The 20000-nt window shown below is 40.4% G+C and overlaps 1 protein-coding gene across 3 annotated transcripts in view; it reads right to left on the bottom strand.

The window, feature by feature from the left end:
- Positions 1-53: 53 nt before the first annotated feature.
- LOC143038940 (carbohydrate sulfotransferase 1-like) overlaps positions 54-20000 on the bottom strand; it is a 166971-nt gene continuing 147024 nt past the window's right edge. For all 3 annotated transcript variants that reach the window (XM_076208735.1, XM_076208736.1, XM_076208737.1), the window contains one exon: positions 54-9463. In XM_076208735.1, coding sequence (XP_076064850.1) covers positions 8711-9463 — 753 coding nt within the window. In that variant the 3' untranslated portion in view covers positions 54-8710. The remainder of the gene's footprint in view (positions 9464-20000) is intronic.

The following is a 20000-nucleotide window of genomic DNA, read 5'->3' as shown; positions in this document are numbered from 1 at the left end:
AAAAAAATAAAAAAAAATGAAAAAAAAATAGGATATAGGAATGAAATGCAGAGTGATTTGGAAAACAGTTTAATCCGTCCTTGTAAATTAGTTGTATCAATATAGGCTACTATAATCCTGTCCCCCTAACACGTTGGGACAAGGTGAAACACGCGAGTGCCGAGAAGGAAATGGTCTTGCTGTAGTGCGCGTCGCGCGCGCACACACACACGCAAACGCACGCACACACACACACACACACACACACACACACACACACACACACACACACACACACACACACACACACACACACACACATACACACACACACAAGCACACGCTTACATACAGACGCACACAAATGTATACATATGTATATGCATATATGTATCTATATATACATATTTATATATATATATATATATAGACATAAAAATGTGTACATATGCATAAGTATACATATATATGTACATACATATATACATACAGTTATTTGCATATACGGTATATATAAATATACTGTTTGTATATACTATATATCATACTTATCAATATAAATATACATGCAGATACATATATGTATATATGTGTGCTTACTGAATTTATGTACACATGTCCATATATACATATATATACATATATATATATAATATATATATAATATATATATATGTATATATATATATATATGTATAGATATATGTATATATATATGTATACATATGTGTATATATATGTATACATATGTATTGTATATATGTATATGTATACATATGTATATATTGTATGGCTAAGGACACCCCATAAAAACACGTATACAAAAACATAAGAACTGATGGTAAGGAGACTTGTCTTGGTAACAAATTTAGAGACAAGACAACCATCATCACATTTTCATTTTTTGTTTTTTTATTTTGTGAAAAGTCTGCGCCAAGGCTTTTCTTGAAGAAGAATCTCACGCTCAGGAGAGAAAAAAAAAAAATAAATAAAATAAACATTTAAGATATTTATCGTCACTTTGACGCTTCAGTGAGGTTTTGTTATGAAAAAAAAATTCTTTTGTGAAACTATTGAAGAAAATCGCCTCTTCTTCCTAACTCGAATAAAATCATTCTTGTCTTGTCACAACAAAATCCAAACAGAGAACCATAGCAAGGAATACGTTAAACCCTTTCTTGTTATATTTGTCTACGAAACATTCTCACATAAAAGACACTTTGTTTTTCTTCTTCTTCTTCTTCTTCTTGACCTCTGGAGCCCATCAAACTTACAGTTAGCAAACTACACCGACTAAGAGGGTTAAAAGTAGAGCCCAATAACTGGAACCACAATAAAGCCAGACACTTAAAGATTAACTCTTAACTGCCTTTAAAGACGAATTTGGCACTCTTTGGATATAATCGTTATCTTGACTAGCTCCTGATCGTTTTCAACCCCCAAAGTAGTAAGGGGTTAAAGAGAAGTAAACTTGGATTAAACTCTCTTGTTTAATCGTTTACTGACTTTGGCGACAAATTTGGCACCTGCTAGGATCCTTAGTGGACTGTGATGCCTGCTGGACATCTTCCGACCGACAGGAATCCTCTCCCCGGGGTCCTACTGAACATCCTCCGCCCCTGATATGTTGTGGTCATTGTACTGCTAGTGTGTAGTCTGTAGCTATGTGTGCTTGATCGTCCCGAAGGCAGTAAAGAGCTAATTACATTCAGTATGCTCATCACACACAATACAACAACCGTCTCATAAAATGCTCATTTCAATCCCCGATTTGGGCCTGGGGGCTTTATTATGTATAAGCTAAAGTCGAAACAAGAACAGGGCAGTGCACGTGGGAGAGAAGATTAACAGTGTGTCGTTAAGGTAGCCAGAACATTTAAGTCGATTGTTCCACTTCTGCATGACGTCACAACGTTAGTTTTCATTCCAAATTGAATTGACCTGTTCTCGTCTCGACCTTGTTATCAGCTACTCTGCTACTTGATAACTTTTTCTTCGTTAAATCCGATACAAAATACACATAGAAAAATATATAAAATGTACTAATTTCACCATAAATATTTAGTAACACTGATATGTAGTCCCATACGGGAATCGACGATATCGTTTGTTGAAAGAATTCAAAACAAACTTGGTTTTACACTTGTCCGTAACGTAAAATAGGTCCTAGATTTTCTGTAGCTACAAAGAAATGATAATATCCTTTGATCGTTTTCTAAGAAAAACTAAATGTCACCTCTAGGAACCGAGGTTTATCCTTGACTGCGATGACGTGGTTATAGGCAGAAACAAGATGATTTTAAGCGGGCCTTATACGATCAATAATATTGCGCAATATTATTGTACAATATTATTGACGATATAGGGATGGTATTGAAGACCGTCAACATGTCTGGCAAGAAGGATGAGCGACAAAAATTTAATTGTCCCATTCTTCAGTACCATACCTACACTATCAATAATATTGCACAATACGGAATATTGCGCAATAATATTGAACGCTCGGCTCAGTGATGAAAACTTTAGCAAGTTTGAATTGGCTACAAAAAATCTAAGTTCAGCGCTGTTTTTGTAGTGGTTGACAATTACGTATTGAGTGAAGCAAAATGTGCTTTCTTCAGCAAAAACCCAGATTGATTGATTTAGCTTCAGGTTAATTTATTCTTTTAGTGAAAGTATGTAGGTATGTTTAGAAACAGACAAACCAAAATATACACACACTTGTTTTAGAACAATATATGATTTTTTCTTTACAGAAAACAACACAGTTCATGAGGTTTGTATGTAACTATTCACAGTCAAAAAATTGATTTATTTTATTCATATTCTGCAAATAGAGTCTGCAAAATGTGAACGTACATATCATGTATACATACATACATACATACATACATATGTATATACATATATATATATGTATATACATATGTATGTATGTACATGTACATATATTTCTCTCAGCCTTTTTGTCATAGACTGTCCCATGTTTTTATATAGACTGATATAATTCTATATCGCAGATTTGTCTTTAACGTCACATGTAGAGAGTTCTGATGTTTACTCTTAACCAAAGTAGGACAATAGATAAGTTTTCCAATAACAAGACTTAGAACGTACCTTTGTAATAGGGTAGAAGGAAAAAGGTTCATTTAGAGATGATAGTTTACAAAGCCCAGTATCAAGGAGAGACGGACCCTGACGTCATTTTAAGGCCTTATCACACTGGGCTATTTTTTCTTCCGATTGTTGGAGCAAATTCACAGCCCGTAGCTTTCGGGAAGGAATCTGATATGCTGGAGAAAGATATGCTGGAGGAAAATGAGCTTTCTCCAGCATATGTGAATTGTTGAGAAAACAGAACAGATTCTCATAGTGATTTTATGGTGGGAAAAATGCTGGAGGTGGGTAGTACCGCCAATTAATTGGAGGTTGGAGGAAATATAGCCCAGTGTGGTAACACCTTTCAGAGGCGGGGACCGTCTGCCATCTGGCGTCCTTTGTTGCGAAGTCCTACCAGATACCCAAGGGTCCATCACCTTTGTACCATTCAACGTGAGGCCAGAGGCTTGTTTTCTAATAGATTAACCTTTTTTCTTATCAAATATCAATAAATCACTGTGAAAAATACTTCGAGTGTCGTCGATAACAACACAGCAGCTTCCATACCGCGCGGAAGGTATGTCTTCTTGTTCTTCAGGGTCGCTGGAATCCAAGCGTTCCAATTCTGGAGCCTTTCTTCTTTATCCGACTCTTGCTATCTCACCTGGATTGTTTATCACAGGAGGGGGATGAGGAGGCGAAGATACGAAGGGGCGGTCCCACTCTGAAGAGCATTTGGTAGAGTGAGAAGTTTAATATTCGTCTTAGCAGATGCTGCCCCCGGTTTGAAACCACCGCTGCCACCGATTGTTTTCGTCCTTTTTCTGTGTGACCGCGAAACTAAATCATTTACTCTGTTCCACCAAAAGATTCTTCGTCTCTTTAGGAGTCCCTCTTGATCATCTAAAGCAGTGGTTCCCAAACTGTGGGTAAATTACCCCCTGGGGGGGGAGGTAAAAACATTTCTGGGGGTAATGGAGGGGTAAAAAAAAAAAAAAAAAAAAAAATCAAGAAAACATTACAGTACCAGGCATTAGGATTAATGTTAACTTAGTATGTATAGCTGTAAAACTTAAAACAAAAAAAGTTTGGGAACCACTGATCTAAAGGCTCTTCAGGAGCAAGCTGGAGTCCGTGATTTTTTGTGCAATACCAGTATAGAGAACAACAAGAGGACATATTGGACACAAGAGGAGGATAACTGGAGAAAGTTTATAGGGAAGAGATAATAAACACTTATGAAAAAGAGACGGAAAGAACGGTCGAATAAAAAGATAGATATTCGTGATCGTCCCATGGGCGCCCTAAGGTCGCCAGGCACCGTCAGGCTCTGACTTCTAGATGAAGAAAATGTTCTAGAATATCTATTTCCACTAGAGGCACTTATTCTAGTTTATCACCAGACGATTTAGTTCAGCGCTCTGGCAAACCATTGAGAGCAAGGAGGATGGTCACGTCCATCTAGGTTAAATCTGACTAGGAAGCTTAAAAAAAGAAAAAAGAAAAGAAAAAAAAACAGGGTTAGGAATATCACTTGGAGTTTTGGAGATCCTGTAGGACACAGGGAGGGATCGACTTTAGACGCTTCAGCGCCAGAGGATTCCAGTCAGCAGAGGGACACAATGACCAAGGCTTCTTTTTGTCCCGAGTTTGCTCCTGAGCTGAATGGAATTGTCTTACCGGGAATATACATACATACATACATATATATATATACATATACATATATATATACATATATATATATATTATATATATACATATATATATAGTATATGTGTGTATATAAGTGTATATGAGAGTATGGGTGGATGAGGAACAAGCGAAGATGGGCTGTAATTCCTTTATTGCTCACACTTTTCGACCGACTCGGTCTTCGGTATAAACAATACAGTATAGGAGTTAATATATATATACTGTATATGTATATGTATATATATATGTATATATATATATATATATATATATATATATATATATATATATATATATATATATATATATGTAGTCACCTTGGCCTAGGGTTGATAAGTTGCGGGAATTGTAGAAGTTGAGATAGACGCAGAGGATGAAATGACGACTATTTCGTTAACGCAGTTTGGGAAACTAGGTCATCAGTGAGTAACAGGTCGGGTTTAACTCCTAAAGGGTTTAAGCCTATATCAGTTAAGGGCTAGGTTAAGGGTGAGATCCAAGGGTTTATAGAAAGTTAAGAGATTAGAGATTAGCCAATGATAAGAAAAAAATGAAAGATCATAGACTGATGATTTTATCTACCAAATTAACTAAGTTCATCGTGTTCATAGGATTACCAGGATAGAGGAAAGTTCAGGAGAGGTTGGGGATAGTATCTGAGAGAGAGTCAGAGGGAGAGAATCCGAGAGAGAGAGAGAGAGAGAGAGAGACAGACAGACACAGAGAGAGAGCGTCCGAAAGAGTGTCCGAAAGAGAGAGCGTCCGATAAAGAGAGTATCTGAGAAAGAGAACGTCTGGGAGAAAGTATCCGAGAGAGAGAGAGCGTCTGATAGAGAGTATCCAAAAGAGAGAGCGTCTGAGAGAGAGAGAGCGAGAGAAAGAGAGTGTCCGAAAGAGAGACTGTCCAGGAGAAAGAGAGCGTCTAATAGAGAGTATCCAAAAGAGAGAGCGTCAGAGAGAGAGAGAGAGAGAGTGTCCGATAGAGAGAGAGAGCGTCTGACAGAGAGAGTGTCCGAAACAGAGAGCGTCTGAGAGAGATATAGATAGATAGAGAGAGAGAGAGAGAGAGAGAGAGAGAGAGAGGGAAAGAGAGAGAGAGAGAGTCTAAGAGAGAGTTCGAAGGAGAACCCGAGAGAGTCCAATATATAAGATTTACGACTTTTGAAGGTTTCGCAACTTTAATGATTATTTCAAAAGTTTCAGACCAATAAATCTCAAAGTGTTGCATTGATGTTCTACTGCCTCATAAGCAGACGCTCGAAAAGGCCCCAAAAACAAAGAAATTTTAGAATTGTATCTCCACATTATTTTTTTTTTCTTCCCGAAATTTTGATAAATCTAATCAGACCTAATGATAATACGCATCTCTACTTCACCCATCTAGAGGTTTAGGGAAACTAAATTATACTAAAGTGAAGTAGAATTTTTTAGGATTTAGGCTGTCATGACAAAACCCCTCGTAGGGCGGGTAAGGGTCAATCTAATCAGACCATATGATAATACGTATCACTACTTAACCCAATTAGAGGTTTAGGGAAACTAAATTATACTAAAGTAAATTAGATTATTTTAGGATTTAGGCTGTCATGACAAACCCCCTCGTAGGGCGGGTAAGGGTTCGAATCAAGTCGTCATAGTCTTTTCTCAGCTGAATGAAATCGCCTGGCGTTAACAAGAACTAAATCATTAAAGTTGTGCGCTCGGAGTAAAAGGGTTATCACACTGGGCTATAAAGTGAGTAAGGAACGAGTGGAGGAGAATGTGGAGGATGAGCAAATGGAGAAAGATTAAGTGGAGGAGAAGGATTAAGTGGAAGAGGGGAGGAGGGAGAGGATGGGAATGAGGAGGAGGGCGAAGAAGAGGAGGAGGAGGAGGAGGAGGAGGGGAAGAAGAAGAGGAGGAGGAGGAAGAGTAGGAGGAGGAAGAGGAGGAGGAAAAGAAGTGTCAGAGAGAGAGAGAGAGAGAGAGAGAGAGAGAGAGAGAGAGAGAGAGAGAGAGGATGATCAAATGGAGAAAGATTAAGTGGAGGAGGGGGAGGATGAGAAAGAGGAGGAAGGGGAAGAAGAAGAGGAGGGGGAGGGGGAGGAGAGGGAGGATGAGAAAGAGGAGGAGGGAGAAGACCAGGAGGAGGAGGAGGAGGAGGGAGAGGAAGAGGTGGAAGAGGAGTGGAGGAGGGGGAAGAAAAGGAGGAGGAGGAAATGAGGAGTGGGAGGATGAGAAAGAGGAGGAGGGGGAAGAAGAGGCGGAGGAGGAGAATGAGGAGTGGGAGGAGGAGAAAGAGGAGGAGGGGGAAGAGGCGGAGGAGGAGGAGGAGGAGGAGGAGGAGGAGGAAAAAGAGGAAAAGGATCAGAAAGATGAATGCTACACAGACACTTCAGGAGCGCGCAAGAAAATTCCGGGTTTGAGGACCTCTTCCTGGAGGAGGAAGCTTCCACCTTCGTTTGGACCGATTGTCGCCGTGAAGGAGGAGGAGGAGGAGGAGGAGGAGGAAGAGGAGGAGGAAGAAGAGGAGGAGGAAGAGGAGGAGGAAGAGGAGGAGGAAGAAGAGGAGGAGGAAGAAGAGGAGGAAGAAGAGGAGGAGGAAGAGGAGGAAGAGGAGGAAGAGGAGGAGGAAGAAGAGGAGGAGGAGGTTCAGGAAGAGGAGGAGGAGGAAAAGGAGGAGGAGGAAAAGGAGGAGGAGGAGGAGGAGGGAGAGGAGTAGGAAGAGGAGGAGGAGGAGGAGCAAGAGGAGGAGGAAGAGAAGGAGGATGAGGACGAGGAGGAAGAGGATGAGGAGGAGGAAGAAGAAGAGGAGGAAGAGGAGAAAGAGGAGGAAGAAGAGGAGGAAGAGGAGGAAGAAGAGGAGGAGGAGGAGGAGGAAGAGGAGGAAGAGGAAGAGGATTTCCTCCTGTCCTTGAAGGACCTTTTGAAGCCAGCGAGAGAAATGAGACGTGGGATTTCATTCCTGGGGCGTTCAACGCCTTCAGATAAAGTTGATTTGATTACGGAATATTATGTGATTCCTTTGAGGGAAGAGGAGGAGGAGGAAGAGGAGGAGGAGGAGGGGGGAGAGGAGGTGTGGGAGAAGGGGGGAAAGGAGGAGGAAGGAGAAAGGGGATAAGAAGGAATAGGAGGAGGAGGAGGAAGAAGAAGGGGAGAAAGAGGAGGGAGAAGTGTATGAAGGGGGAAAGGAGGAGGAAGGATAGGAGGAAGAAGAGGAAGAAGAGGAGGAGGAGGAGGAGGGACAGGTGTGGGAGAAAGGGGAAAAAGAGGAGGAAGAATAGGAGGAAAAGGAGGAGGAAGAGTAGGAGGAAGAAGAGGAGGAGAAGGAGGAGGTAGAGGAGGTATGGGAGAAGGGGGAAAGGAGGAGGAAGAATAGGAGGAAGAGGAGGAGGAAGAATAGGAGGAGGAGGAAAAATAGAAGGGGGAAAAAGAAGATTTAAATGTGGTGAGTGAGGTTGTAGTGGTAGATAAGGTGTTGGTGTTTAAGGTGCTGATGATTGAGGTGTTGGAGGTGGTAGATAAGGTGTTGGAGGTGGTTGAGGCTGGTGTTTGACTAGCGCCTTCAACGAGACTCGTTTATTTGTTTGTTCGTTTTTTCTTCAGAAGTGGGAGAAGAAAGTAAGAGTAACAAGGAATGTAGAGGAAAAAGGAAGTGTGGGGATTGGAGAGGAGGACTTGGAAAGGAAGAGAAAGAAAATGTAAGAAAAAAGAAAAGAAAATAAGACTGAGAGACTGAAGGTATGGAAGAAAATCAGAACGTTTTTTCCTTCAGGTTTTACAAAAAAAAAAAAAAAAAGGAAAAATGAAGTTACAAAAGAAAAGATGAAGAAGAAGGATAAAGAACGTTCAGTGGTAAGAGTTGATGATAGTTGGGGTTGATGGTTGATGGTTGACTTGGGTGAGCGGGGGTGGCTTCATCGGACGCACAAAGATCGTCAACTCTCAACTCTCAACTTCAGGGAATATTCAGGAGTCCGACAGCGTTTCCTCCGGACATCTCGGAGATGGACGAGAAGGTTCGGTACCCAAGGGACTTCATGACGTTTCTGCAGTGGTACTGTATCCGGGCCACTTCGTCAAACCGTATCATCTTCATCCACCGACCCACCCTCGACTTAGGGTCGTGTCTCGTACTCCAAGGTTCCTCTTCGTCAGAGGTCGTGTGATCGTCTAAGTAACTCTTGACGTTCTTGTGGAAGGTGAGTCCGGCCCACTTCAGGATCTCCTCGCTCTTCTTGTAGAGGTCGTTGGCGAAGTCTTCGTAGCGGAGGAGGAGGATGTTGTCTGGGTATTCTTCCTTGATGACCAGATACTGAGCCAGGTCGCGGCTCATGTCCGCGCAAAGGTACCCGGGATCGATGCATTCCCGTGTCTCGCACCAGTCGATGTTCCTCGTCCTCGAGGCCATGACCGCCCTCGGGTCTCGCACGAGGAAGATGATCTTGACCTTCGGGTCCGCCGCCACAAGGTCCTTGACCACCTCGAGTCTGAGACGGACGAGCTTCATGGCGTGGACGGGGAAGAGGGAGCACAGCTTGTTGAGGTTCTCCGGAAGGTAGCACTTGGTCCGCGGCATCGCGCCGCACATGTACCATAGGCGGGTGTTCCTGACGAAGAGGTCTGGGTTTACGAAGGCGAACTTGAGGTACTCGTCCAAGCCACTGTACTGGCAGTGGAGGATCTTGTTCAGAAGGTCTGTCACCTCATTCTGAAAGAAGAAGGGAGGAAGGTTATAGACCGATTCTTTCAAACTCACTGGTTCCTCTAAGGCAGTGGTTCTTAACCCCTGGGTCGCGACCCAAATTTGGGTCGCCAAGCCATTTTATTGGGTCGCTAAGGGTTTGCAGAAAATAATTATTTTCCCACTACAAATATATTATAATTATATTTTTTTCATATATCACTGTTAATTATATGTGCTACTTGTATTAATAAACATCCCAGCATGTCATTTTGTTTCTGTAACCCGCTTTTAAAAGCATAATCATATTACTTATAAAGACAATTCGTTTATCTATGTAGGTTTGGGTCGCGATGCTTGATTTGTGCAAAATTTTGGGTCGCTGCCAAAAAAGGTTAAGAACCACTGCTCTAAGGGCTCAGTCACGCCAAGCTTACGACCTGTTTCCGACCACCATCGGCGACCAGGCTGATTTGTGCTGTTCCTCTGTTTATAAAAAGAATTCAAGACAATTCAATTGGAACGATTCTCCTCCTCGTCATGAAGAGGAATATGAAACAGCCACCTGGCGCTAACAATGAGAGAAACAAAAGTGCCACCGTCGAAGGAGGTGATCGGAAACAGGTCAGAAGCTTGGTGTGACTGGAGATTACGACAGTGATTCTTAACCATTTTTTGGCTGTGATCCAAAATCCTGTCGAGGTTGACCACGTCAACCCTTGCCTTCGTAAACACTTAAAAGGCAAGAGCAGATGTTGGTATTTTTTTTTTTACCTCAACTAAATCGTCTGTCTTAATGTTTTGCTTAACCTTATACAATAATGACTTAGGAATTCTACAGTCAGGATTGATACTTTGATAGTATTTTGAATGGAAATATTGGGGAAATAGTAAGTACAGTACAACGATACTTGAGTACCCATTCAAATACATTGGTGACCTAACCTTAGGTCACGACCCAAGGGGTGATTCACTGCTCTAAGAAGAATAACATTGTTCTGAGGTAGTAAGAACAGGATCCTTAAAAAACGACATGATACTCAAAAGGATGGTGGGGATTTATCCCAATATGTATGTATGTGTGTATTTATGCATGTATGTATGCATATATGTATGTTTGTATGTATGTATATTTGTATTTCTGTTTACATACACACACACACATACACACACACACACACACAAACACACACACACACACACACACACACACACACACACACACACACACACACACACACACACACACACACACACACACACACACACACACACACACACACACACACACACACACACACACACACACACACACACACACATACACACATACTAATACATACATATTAGATCGGTTATATATGAATTCTAAGCTCTCTTCCGGGAGGGTAATAGCTGTCGATCACGAGTCCAACACATGATCCAAGAGACCATGGGGAATCACACACACACACACACACACACACACACACACACACACACACACACACACACACACACACACACACACACACACACACACACACACACACACACACACACACACACACACACACACACACACACACACATATATATATATGCATGTATGAATGTATATGACGGTAGCAGTATATTACGATGTTATGTACAAAAGAGGAGGGTTGGAAGTATCTCCTTTGCCTCCGGACATTAACTTGCGCAGCAATGATATATTATATTACTTCTTCATTGAAATTCAGGAGAGCCGCCCCTCAGGTATACAAACTTGTTTCGACAGTTCAAATAAACGACTCTCCCAATGGGATTCGAACCCTAAGCCGTGCAATTACGAGACACGAGGTCTGGCGAAACGAGTCTGTATACGTATATATGTATATACATACATACACACACACACACATACACATACACATACACATACACATACACATACACATACACACACACACACACACACACACACACACACACACACACACACACACACACACACACACACACACACACACACACACACACACACACACACACACACACAACCACACACACACATACACACACACACACACAAACACACACGTATATATATATATATATATATATATATATATATATATATACGTATATACATAAATATATATATATATACATATATTTATATATACATACATACATACATACATACGTATATTTGATTACATATATACATACGTGTGCATATACATATGTATATTTCGTAAAGGAAGGAAGCAGGTTTTCTTTGAAACATATTGAACTGAATACAACAGCATTCTGACAATTATTCAACATTTTCTTGATATTTTCTATTTTTCTTATGAGGATTTTTCCTGCTCTAGGTTGAGATAATACAGGATCTCCATAGTTCTTCATTTAATATTTTCGTCTTCAAAGAGACTTTATCAGGATTGACAAAGTTTTTGTAATGATAAATATAAATGTTGGTACAAATCTGTTAACTAGCAAAAATAAAAACAAATACACAAGTGAAAAACATTCACAAACTAAAATGTTCATATACAAGTGTTATCATTTACGTCCATGAGAAAAGTACAGATGGTAGGGGAAGAGAAGAGTTTAAATGTACCACTAGTTCCCCCGTGTTCCTAGCTTGGGTTCGAGTTGACCGCCTATGCGGCCTGACAGTCACGGTGGGGGATGGGAGAGGTGGAGGAGAGAGGAGGGGGAGGAGGGGACCTCAATATAATTCTGTCTCAAGTAAACGTCGTTGTACAGCAAAATACTGGATGTCATGTTAGATTATATATTTATTATGGAGGTAGTATTTCTAATATGGAATGCATCCAGAAGTTTTAACCTTCTGGGGTCCTTGTTGTGTGGCTCTGTCACGGTGCCTCTGTCAATGATCTGGTTGTGATATTTTGTGTAAAGTTCCTTGATGGCTTCGTCCTGCTGGTGCAAAGTTAGTAGTCTTCGGCTGAGAGTACATCTGGTGTGTTAAAGAATGTTGTCAATCCTGTTGATATCTCTTTGAGGACGAAAACTCGAAATATTAAATGGAGAACTATGGAGATCTTGTATCATCTCACCCTTCAGCAGGAAAAATCCTCATAAGAAAAATAGAAAATATCAAGGGGATGAGCAATTGTCAGAATATTGTCGTTTTCACAAAAAAAAAAATATATATATAAATATATATATATATATATATATATATATATATATATATATATATACAGAGAGAGAGAGAGAGAGAGAGAGAGATAGAGATAGAGAGAGAGAGAGAGAGAGAGAGAGAGATAGGGGCTGAGGGAACGAGGAAGGTAGGGGTAGGGATGTAGGGAGTAAGAAGGGGGAGTGAGGGAGTGAGGGAGTGCAGATAAGGCTGGATGGTGGGGAGTGTAAAGAGAATGAAGGAAAGATGGCCGGGAACACTCTCATTAGTAATTAAGTAATGGCCCCCGTTTTCTATGGACTAAAGAAAACGAAGCTTAAGTCAACGTCTCGGGCAAGTACGTGGACGAGGACCTAAGTAGGACTCGAAGGCTAGAACCTCGTACTCGAGTTAATTAAGGCTACGAAGGCTCGAGTGGCAAAGAGGACGAAGGTTTGAATGCAAGCATCACATGAAATGTAGAGTTTTTTTTTTAATATGTGAAAAGAGGTTATCACACTGGGCAACTTCCACGGCGTTCTTCGTCAACACCGACAGTTGAGAGTTCGTTGGTGTTGAAAAACGACTTCGGTTACGATATTTGAATTTTCAAAATTTCAAATCGCTTGTTTGCGAAAACGTCGTCATAACTCAAAAAACTAAATTTTTGAGTTATCTATACAGACATATTCATCTTCAAACACGGATTTTTTTGGTAACAGTGTCATATCTGTAGCTCAAAAATTGACCGCTAGGGAGTGCTAAATGTCCCAACGACATAACCTTACATGTTCCAACTTGTTCCAGCAAATATTTTAGACTTAGTAAAGATTATGATTGTTTCAACTTCTATAAACTTTAGAGGCGTATTTGATGCTCCAAAAAATGTTCCACCTATGGTGTTTGAGGGCTTTTTATAATATTGAGAGCGTTTTGAAACTTTAAAATGCCTCTCCTGAAAAATTCGATATTTTGAGTTATGACGACGTTTTCGCAAACAAGCGAAATATCAAATCACCTTTCAATTTTATATAGCTAAGCTAAATGACGAACTGAGAGATTCTAAACGTATACGAATCTTAGATACACAGGTGAAATGTACTTAGAAAAGTCTAGATTTCTGTAAGCAAAGTTATATACTAGTTATTCATGTAGTCACGAAAGGAGGCGGAGCTTATGAGCAAAATCATGTCGGAGGAGGGGCTTATATGTAAAGTCTGTTTTCCGTTTTCTGTGCAGAGAAAACAGAACTGCTATTCTATATCTCTGTGGACTTTGTTCTGGGTAAAGGTACTTTTTCTTGGTATGATTATCGTTCAACGATGATCGTTCATGGCTTAACGATGATCGTCAAACGATTCTCAAGAGCACTGAATGGAGCTGTTTTGGTTTTAACTGCAAAGTACGAGGCTGATGATTATCCTAACCTATAAACGCGCTTACCTAAATAGGATGCCAGGTAGTAGGATGCGCGTCACCCGCCATAGGCTGTGCTAGTAGGCTAATAAGAACATAAGAACATAAGAATGGAGGAGACTGCATGAGACCATAAGGCCTACACTAGGCAGTACAATTAATTAACCACACTTAGCAAAACGTGCTTTAAGTCTTTCATTCAAGTTCTTCGCTATTATCATTCCTTTCCAAACGATTCTATTCAGTTAAAGGAACCCCTTTATCTGAAGGTTATGAAACTGGAAATATTTCCCCAAATGCTCGACTTTGAGCCCAGATTCGCCCGGTTTGGACGAAGCGACTCGTGACGTCACAGGTGTCAAGAATTTTCTTCGACGACAAAGTTACGCAAACTGACGTCAGACTTCGTCGGAAGAAAGTTGCGCGGCGACAGAGTTGTATAAAGCGAGTCCCTACGCGATCAATAATATTGCGCAATATTCCATATTGTACAATATCATTGAAGAATGACACAATATATTGAAGACATCAATTGTATATTGAAGAATAACACAATATATTGAAGACATCAATTATACAAGCCTGGATAGAATTGTATAAAGCGGTCCCTACGCGATCAATGATATTGCACAATATTCCGTATTGTACAATGTTATTGAAGAATGACACAATATATTAAAGACATCAATTATACAAGCCTGAATAGAGTTGTATAAAGTGGTCCCTACGCGATCAATATTATTGCGCAATATTCCGTATTGTACAATATTATTGAAGAATGACACAATATATTGAAGACATCAATTATACAAGCCTGAATTGAGTTGCATAAAGTGGTCCCTACGCGATCAATATCATTGCGCAATATTCCGTATTGTATAATATTACTGAATGTGTAGGAATGCTATTGAAGAATGACACAATATATTGAAGATGTTATTTATACAAGCCTGAATAGAGTTGTACAAAGCGGTCCCTACGCGATCAATGATATTGCGCAATATTCCGTATTGTACAATATTATTGAATGTGTAGGGATGCTATTCAAGAATGATAAAATATATTGAAGACATATATTATACAAGCCTAAAACGTGTGCCTCTTCAATACCATCCCTAGACCTTCAATAATATTGTACAATAGGGAATATTGCGCAATATTCCGTATTGTACAATATTATTGAATGTGTGGGGATAATGTTGGAGAATGACACACTACATTGGAGACATCAAATGTATAGGTCAAACGTGTGTCATTTCAATACCATCCCTTCACCGTCAATGATATTGCACAATATGGAATATTGCGCAATAATATTGATCATGAAAGGTCCGCTTAAGGTACACATTGCTTTGCCGACACTTTCTTGAGTTGAAGTAAATAGTTTGGAACTAGCTAGAATAAAACTAGCGACGTGTGGTACCTAGTAATGCTTCCTAGAGAATGGTTAAAAAAAAAAAAAATCACAGAATCAAGATTGATGTGCGTAATAGTGACAGTCGCCTCTATCTCATGCCCGTGACATATACGTGACAAGTATGCGACGTTTCCGTTACATGTACCGTTACATCTCCGTGACATGCGCGTTACAGGTTCCTCAACGGAGCCAAGTAGCCAAGTTATAGGGACTTTGTTTTAATGCATTTCAAGTATTATTCTAATTGCCTCTGGCCGATATATATATATATATATATATATATATATATATATATATATCTATGTATATATATATATATATATATATATATGTGTGTGTGTGTATATATATATATATATATATATATATATATATTATATATATATATATATATATATATGCTAATAAGAACATGGGTACGTGTGTTCACTTATGCAAAGTATATCTATATCTATATCTATATCTACTACATATGTATCGAAATCTATATTTGCATCTATATTTATACATAAGCTTCGGTTTAGCGTCATGAATTTTCTTCCCTCCCTCCTTCCCTTCCTCCTTTCTTCCCTCCTTCCCTTCCTCCTTCCTTCCCTCCTTAGATCCCTCCTTCTCTTCCTCCTTCCTTCCCTCCTTACATCCCTACTTCCCTTCCTTCTTCCTTCCTTCACTTCCTCCTTCCTTCCCTTCTCCCCTTCCTTCCTTCACTTCCTCCTTCCTTCCCTTCTTCCCTTCCTCCTTCCTTCCCTCCTTCCCTTGCTCCTTCCTTCCCTCCTTCCCTTCCTCCTTTCTTCCCTCCTTACATCCCTCCTTCTTTCCTCCTTCCCTTACTCCTTCCTTCTCTCCTTCCCTTCCTCCTTCCCTTCCTCCTTCCTTCCCTCCTTCCCTTCCTCCTTCCTTCTCTCCTTACATCCCTCCTTCTTCCCTCCTTGCCTCCTTCCCTTCCTCCTTCCTTCCCTCCTTACATCCCTCCTTCTCTTCCTCCTTTCTTCCTTTCCTCTTTACATCCCTCCTTCCCTTCCTCCTTCCTTCGTTTTCAAGGCGGCAATAAGGCGGATTTCCTCCTTAATGTTGAAGTTAGAGCTTCACCAAAAGGTTCGGCGGGAGGAGGAGGAGGAAGAGGAGGAGGAGGAAGAGGAGGAGGAGAAAGAGGGGGAGGAGGAAGAGGAGGAGGAAGAGGAGGAGGAAGAGGAGGAAGAGGAGGAGGAGGAGGAAGAGGAGGAGGAGGAAGAGGAGGAGGAGGAGGAAGAGGAGGAGGAGGATGAGGAGGAGGAGTAGGTTCAAAATGGCACCGATTCCATCCTCTTCCTCTTCTTACTCCTCCTTCTCCTCTTCTCTCTCCTCCTCCTCCTCCTCATTCTCTTCCTCTTCTGTCTCCTCCTCTTCTCTCTCTTCCTCTTCCTCCTCCTTCTCTTCCTCTTCCTCCTCCTCCTCTTCCTCCTCCTCCTCCTCTTCCTCTTCCTCCTCCTCTTCCTCCTCCTCCTCTTCCTCCTCCTCCTCCTCTTCCTTCTCCTCCTCCTCCTCTTCCTCCTCCTCCTCCTCCTCTTCCTCCTCCTCCTCTTCTCTCTCCTTCTCTTCCACCTTCTCCTCTTTCCTCTCTTCCTCTTCCTCCTCCTTCGCTTCCTCTTCTTACTCCTCCTCTTCTCTCTTTTCCTCTTCCTCCTCCTTCTCTTCCTCTACTTTCTCCTCCTTCACTTCTCTCTCTTCCTCTTCCTCCTCCTCTTCTCTCTCTTCCTCTTCCTCCTCCTCCTCTTCTCTCTCTTCCTCCCCCTCTTCCTCTTCTTCCTCCTCCTCCTCTTCCTCCTCCTCTTCTCTCTCTTCCTCTTCCTCCTCCTCCTCCTCCTCCTCCTCCTCCTCCTCCTCTTCTCTCTCTTCCTCCTCCTCCTCCTCCTCTTCTCTCTCTTCCTCCACCTCCTCCTCCTCCTCTTCTCTCACTTCCTCTTTCTCTCCTCCTCCTACTTCCATCTCCTTGTGCTTGAGGGAAGGAACAGGTAATCTCTTAGAGATAGAAATGTTGACATATTAAATGCAGACGAAAAGGTAAAAATAGAAGAACTTTACCTGGACCTTTACCCGTCAAACACAACATTTCACTTGGTACATTTATTTACAGACAAGGGTAACGTACAAAAAAAAAAAAATTGCTATTATAAAAGTAAAACGAGGAAAAACACCCAGGGGGAAAGTGGCATATTAATAGACTTTCTAGAAAGACACAGAGGGAAAGAAAATTGACATCAATAAATTCAACAATATACTCGAGCGGTTTAGAGCGTCGCTACTTGCGGCGGAGGTCGAGGTGACCCAGGTTTGAACCTTCCCTCTAGCGAGTTGGACCAAGGGCACGGTTTATGAAATTCCACGTTACAAAGTCCTCTGTAAGGGGCACCCTCTTAGCCCCCTGATAGGGAGAGTTCGCGACGTGAAACTGAATCATCATCATCATCATCATCATCATCATCATCATCATCATCATCATCATCATCATCATCATCATCATCATCATCATCATCATCATCATCATAATCGTCATCGTCATCATCACCATCACCATCACCACCACCACCACCACCACCACCACCATCATCATCATCATCATCATCATCATCATCATCATCATCATCATCATCATCATCATCATCATCATCATCATCATCATCATCATCATCATCATCATCATCATCGTCATCATCATCATCGTCATCATCATCATCATCATCATCGTCATCATCGTCATCATCATCATCATCGTCATCATCATCATCATCATCATCATCATCATCATCATCATCATCATCATCATCATCATCATCATCACCATCATCATCATCATCATCATCATCATCATCATCATCATCATCATCATCATCATCATCATCATCATCATCATCATCATCATCATCATCAATGACGCTGAATGACAGGAGAAGGAGGGGAAGTTGGTGGAAGTAGAATGGAGTGAAAGGAGTTTAAAAGCGATGGAGGAATTGAGATGGAAATGGACAAGGAAGGAATCCAGACAGGGGCATAGGTAACGCGGGTATGGAGGCGTGGAAGAGGTGGACCAGGCAGAATATGGAGAGACGAGATGGAGAAGTTTGCAGGAGTGACGTGGCAGAGGTTGGCGCAGTCGTAGGACTCTCGTAAAAGTGTATATTCATGTCTTTATATGTATGCGAATATGTATGTATATATGTATATATATATATATAAATATATATATATATGTATATATATATGTATATATATATACATGTATATATATATTGTGTCTGTATTATATCTATGTATATGTATATGTGTGTATTTGTATGTATGTATGTATGTATGTATGTATGTATGTATGTATGTATGTATGTATGTATGTATGTATGTATGTATGTATGTATGTATGTATGTATGTATGTGTATGTATGAGTGATTTCAAATAAGGACAAATAGCAACAGAATCAACTTTTCAAAACATTATCGTAATAATCAGACTAAAAATAAACATGAAAAAGTTTAAATGACCAAGTATTACATTATTCAGTAAAAATCAAAAGTTTTATTGTGCCACTGGAGTATTAATTTTGATATACATTATAGTTTTATATAAATATAAAAAATAGTATCTTTTCAGTCTACGTTACAATGATAAATTGATCTATTAACATATAATTTAGCATATTTTCCTGCGTTTATTGATAGCGTTGATTCCTTGTACCTTCGCAATTGAAACATATACTACGTTCTTTGACTCTTCACCGTTATAAATATACAGGATCAAGCAAAAAGGGTGCGTGGTAGCCCAGTGGGTATCGTGTCGACCTCATAACCAGGTGGTCGTGAATTCGATACCCAGGACCCGTTTGCTTGATTCTTGCATTGGGTCCCGACAGCCCTGGTCAGATGGGAAGGCGACCCAAATGTCGGCCAAAAAAAAAAAAAAAAAAAAAAAAAAAAAAAACAGCGGTTCACCACAATTGACAGGGCTTGCCATACCATGGGTTTTTCTCTTCCCACTTCGTGGCAGTGGGATGGTGTGTTTGGTGACTGAGGTGAGGCAAAACTCTAAGAACATAATATGTGTGTTCAGTTATCATTTGCACAAAGTATCTATTCTATTTTACAAAGGATTACATAGAAAGAACATGTCTACAGGAGACCTTTTGGTCCATAACTAGGTCGAATGCAGAAAAAATAAATAAATAGATAAATAAATAAAGAAATAGAATAGATAAAGAGATCATGATAAATGATAAACGAACAGATAATAAACAGATAAATGATAATAAACGAATAATAATATAAGAAAAATCAAATAAAGTAAGATAAGTGGCAGACATTACAGCACATTGCCTAGGTGTTTATCTAAACGAATCTTAAAACTCCGAACTGTACCACATTACACTGCCTCTGCAGGAAGTTTATTCCATTCATTAACTACACGGTAAGCGAAGTTGTTTCTACCCACTATCCTCAGCACATAACCAGCGCTTCTATCCTTGAGGACAATATGATGCCGAGTAGGTGTTGCCATATAGGTGATCAAGAAGAAAGATTTAAGAAGATTAACACAAAGGAAGGAAAGAAGAAGTTAAACGTGATTTGCAATTTTCTTTGAGTGGAAATCA

Source organism: Oratosquilla oratoria, chromosome 25, assembly GCF_046742065.1.
Source record: "Oratosquilla oratoria isolate Oo_2021 chromosome 25, ASM4674206v1, whole genome shotgun sequence".
NCBI lineage: Eukaryota > Metazoa > Arthropoda > Malacostraca > Stomatopoda > Squillidae > Oratosquilla > Oratosquilla oratoria.
The sequence above is the reverse complement of the archived record's forward strand: the minus strand, read 5'-3'. Positions and strand labels throughout refer to the sequence as shown.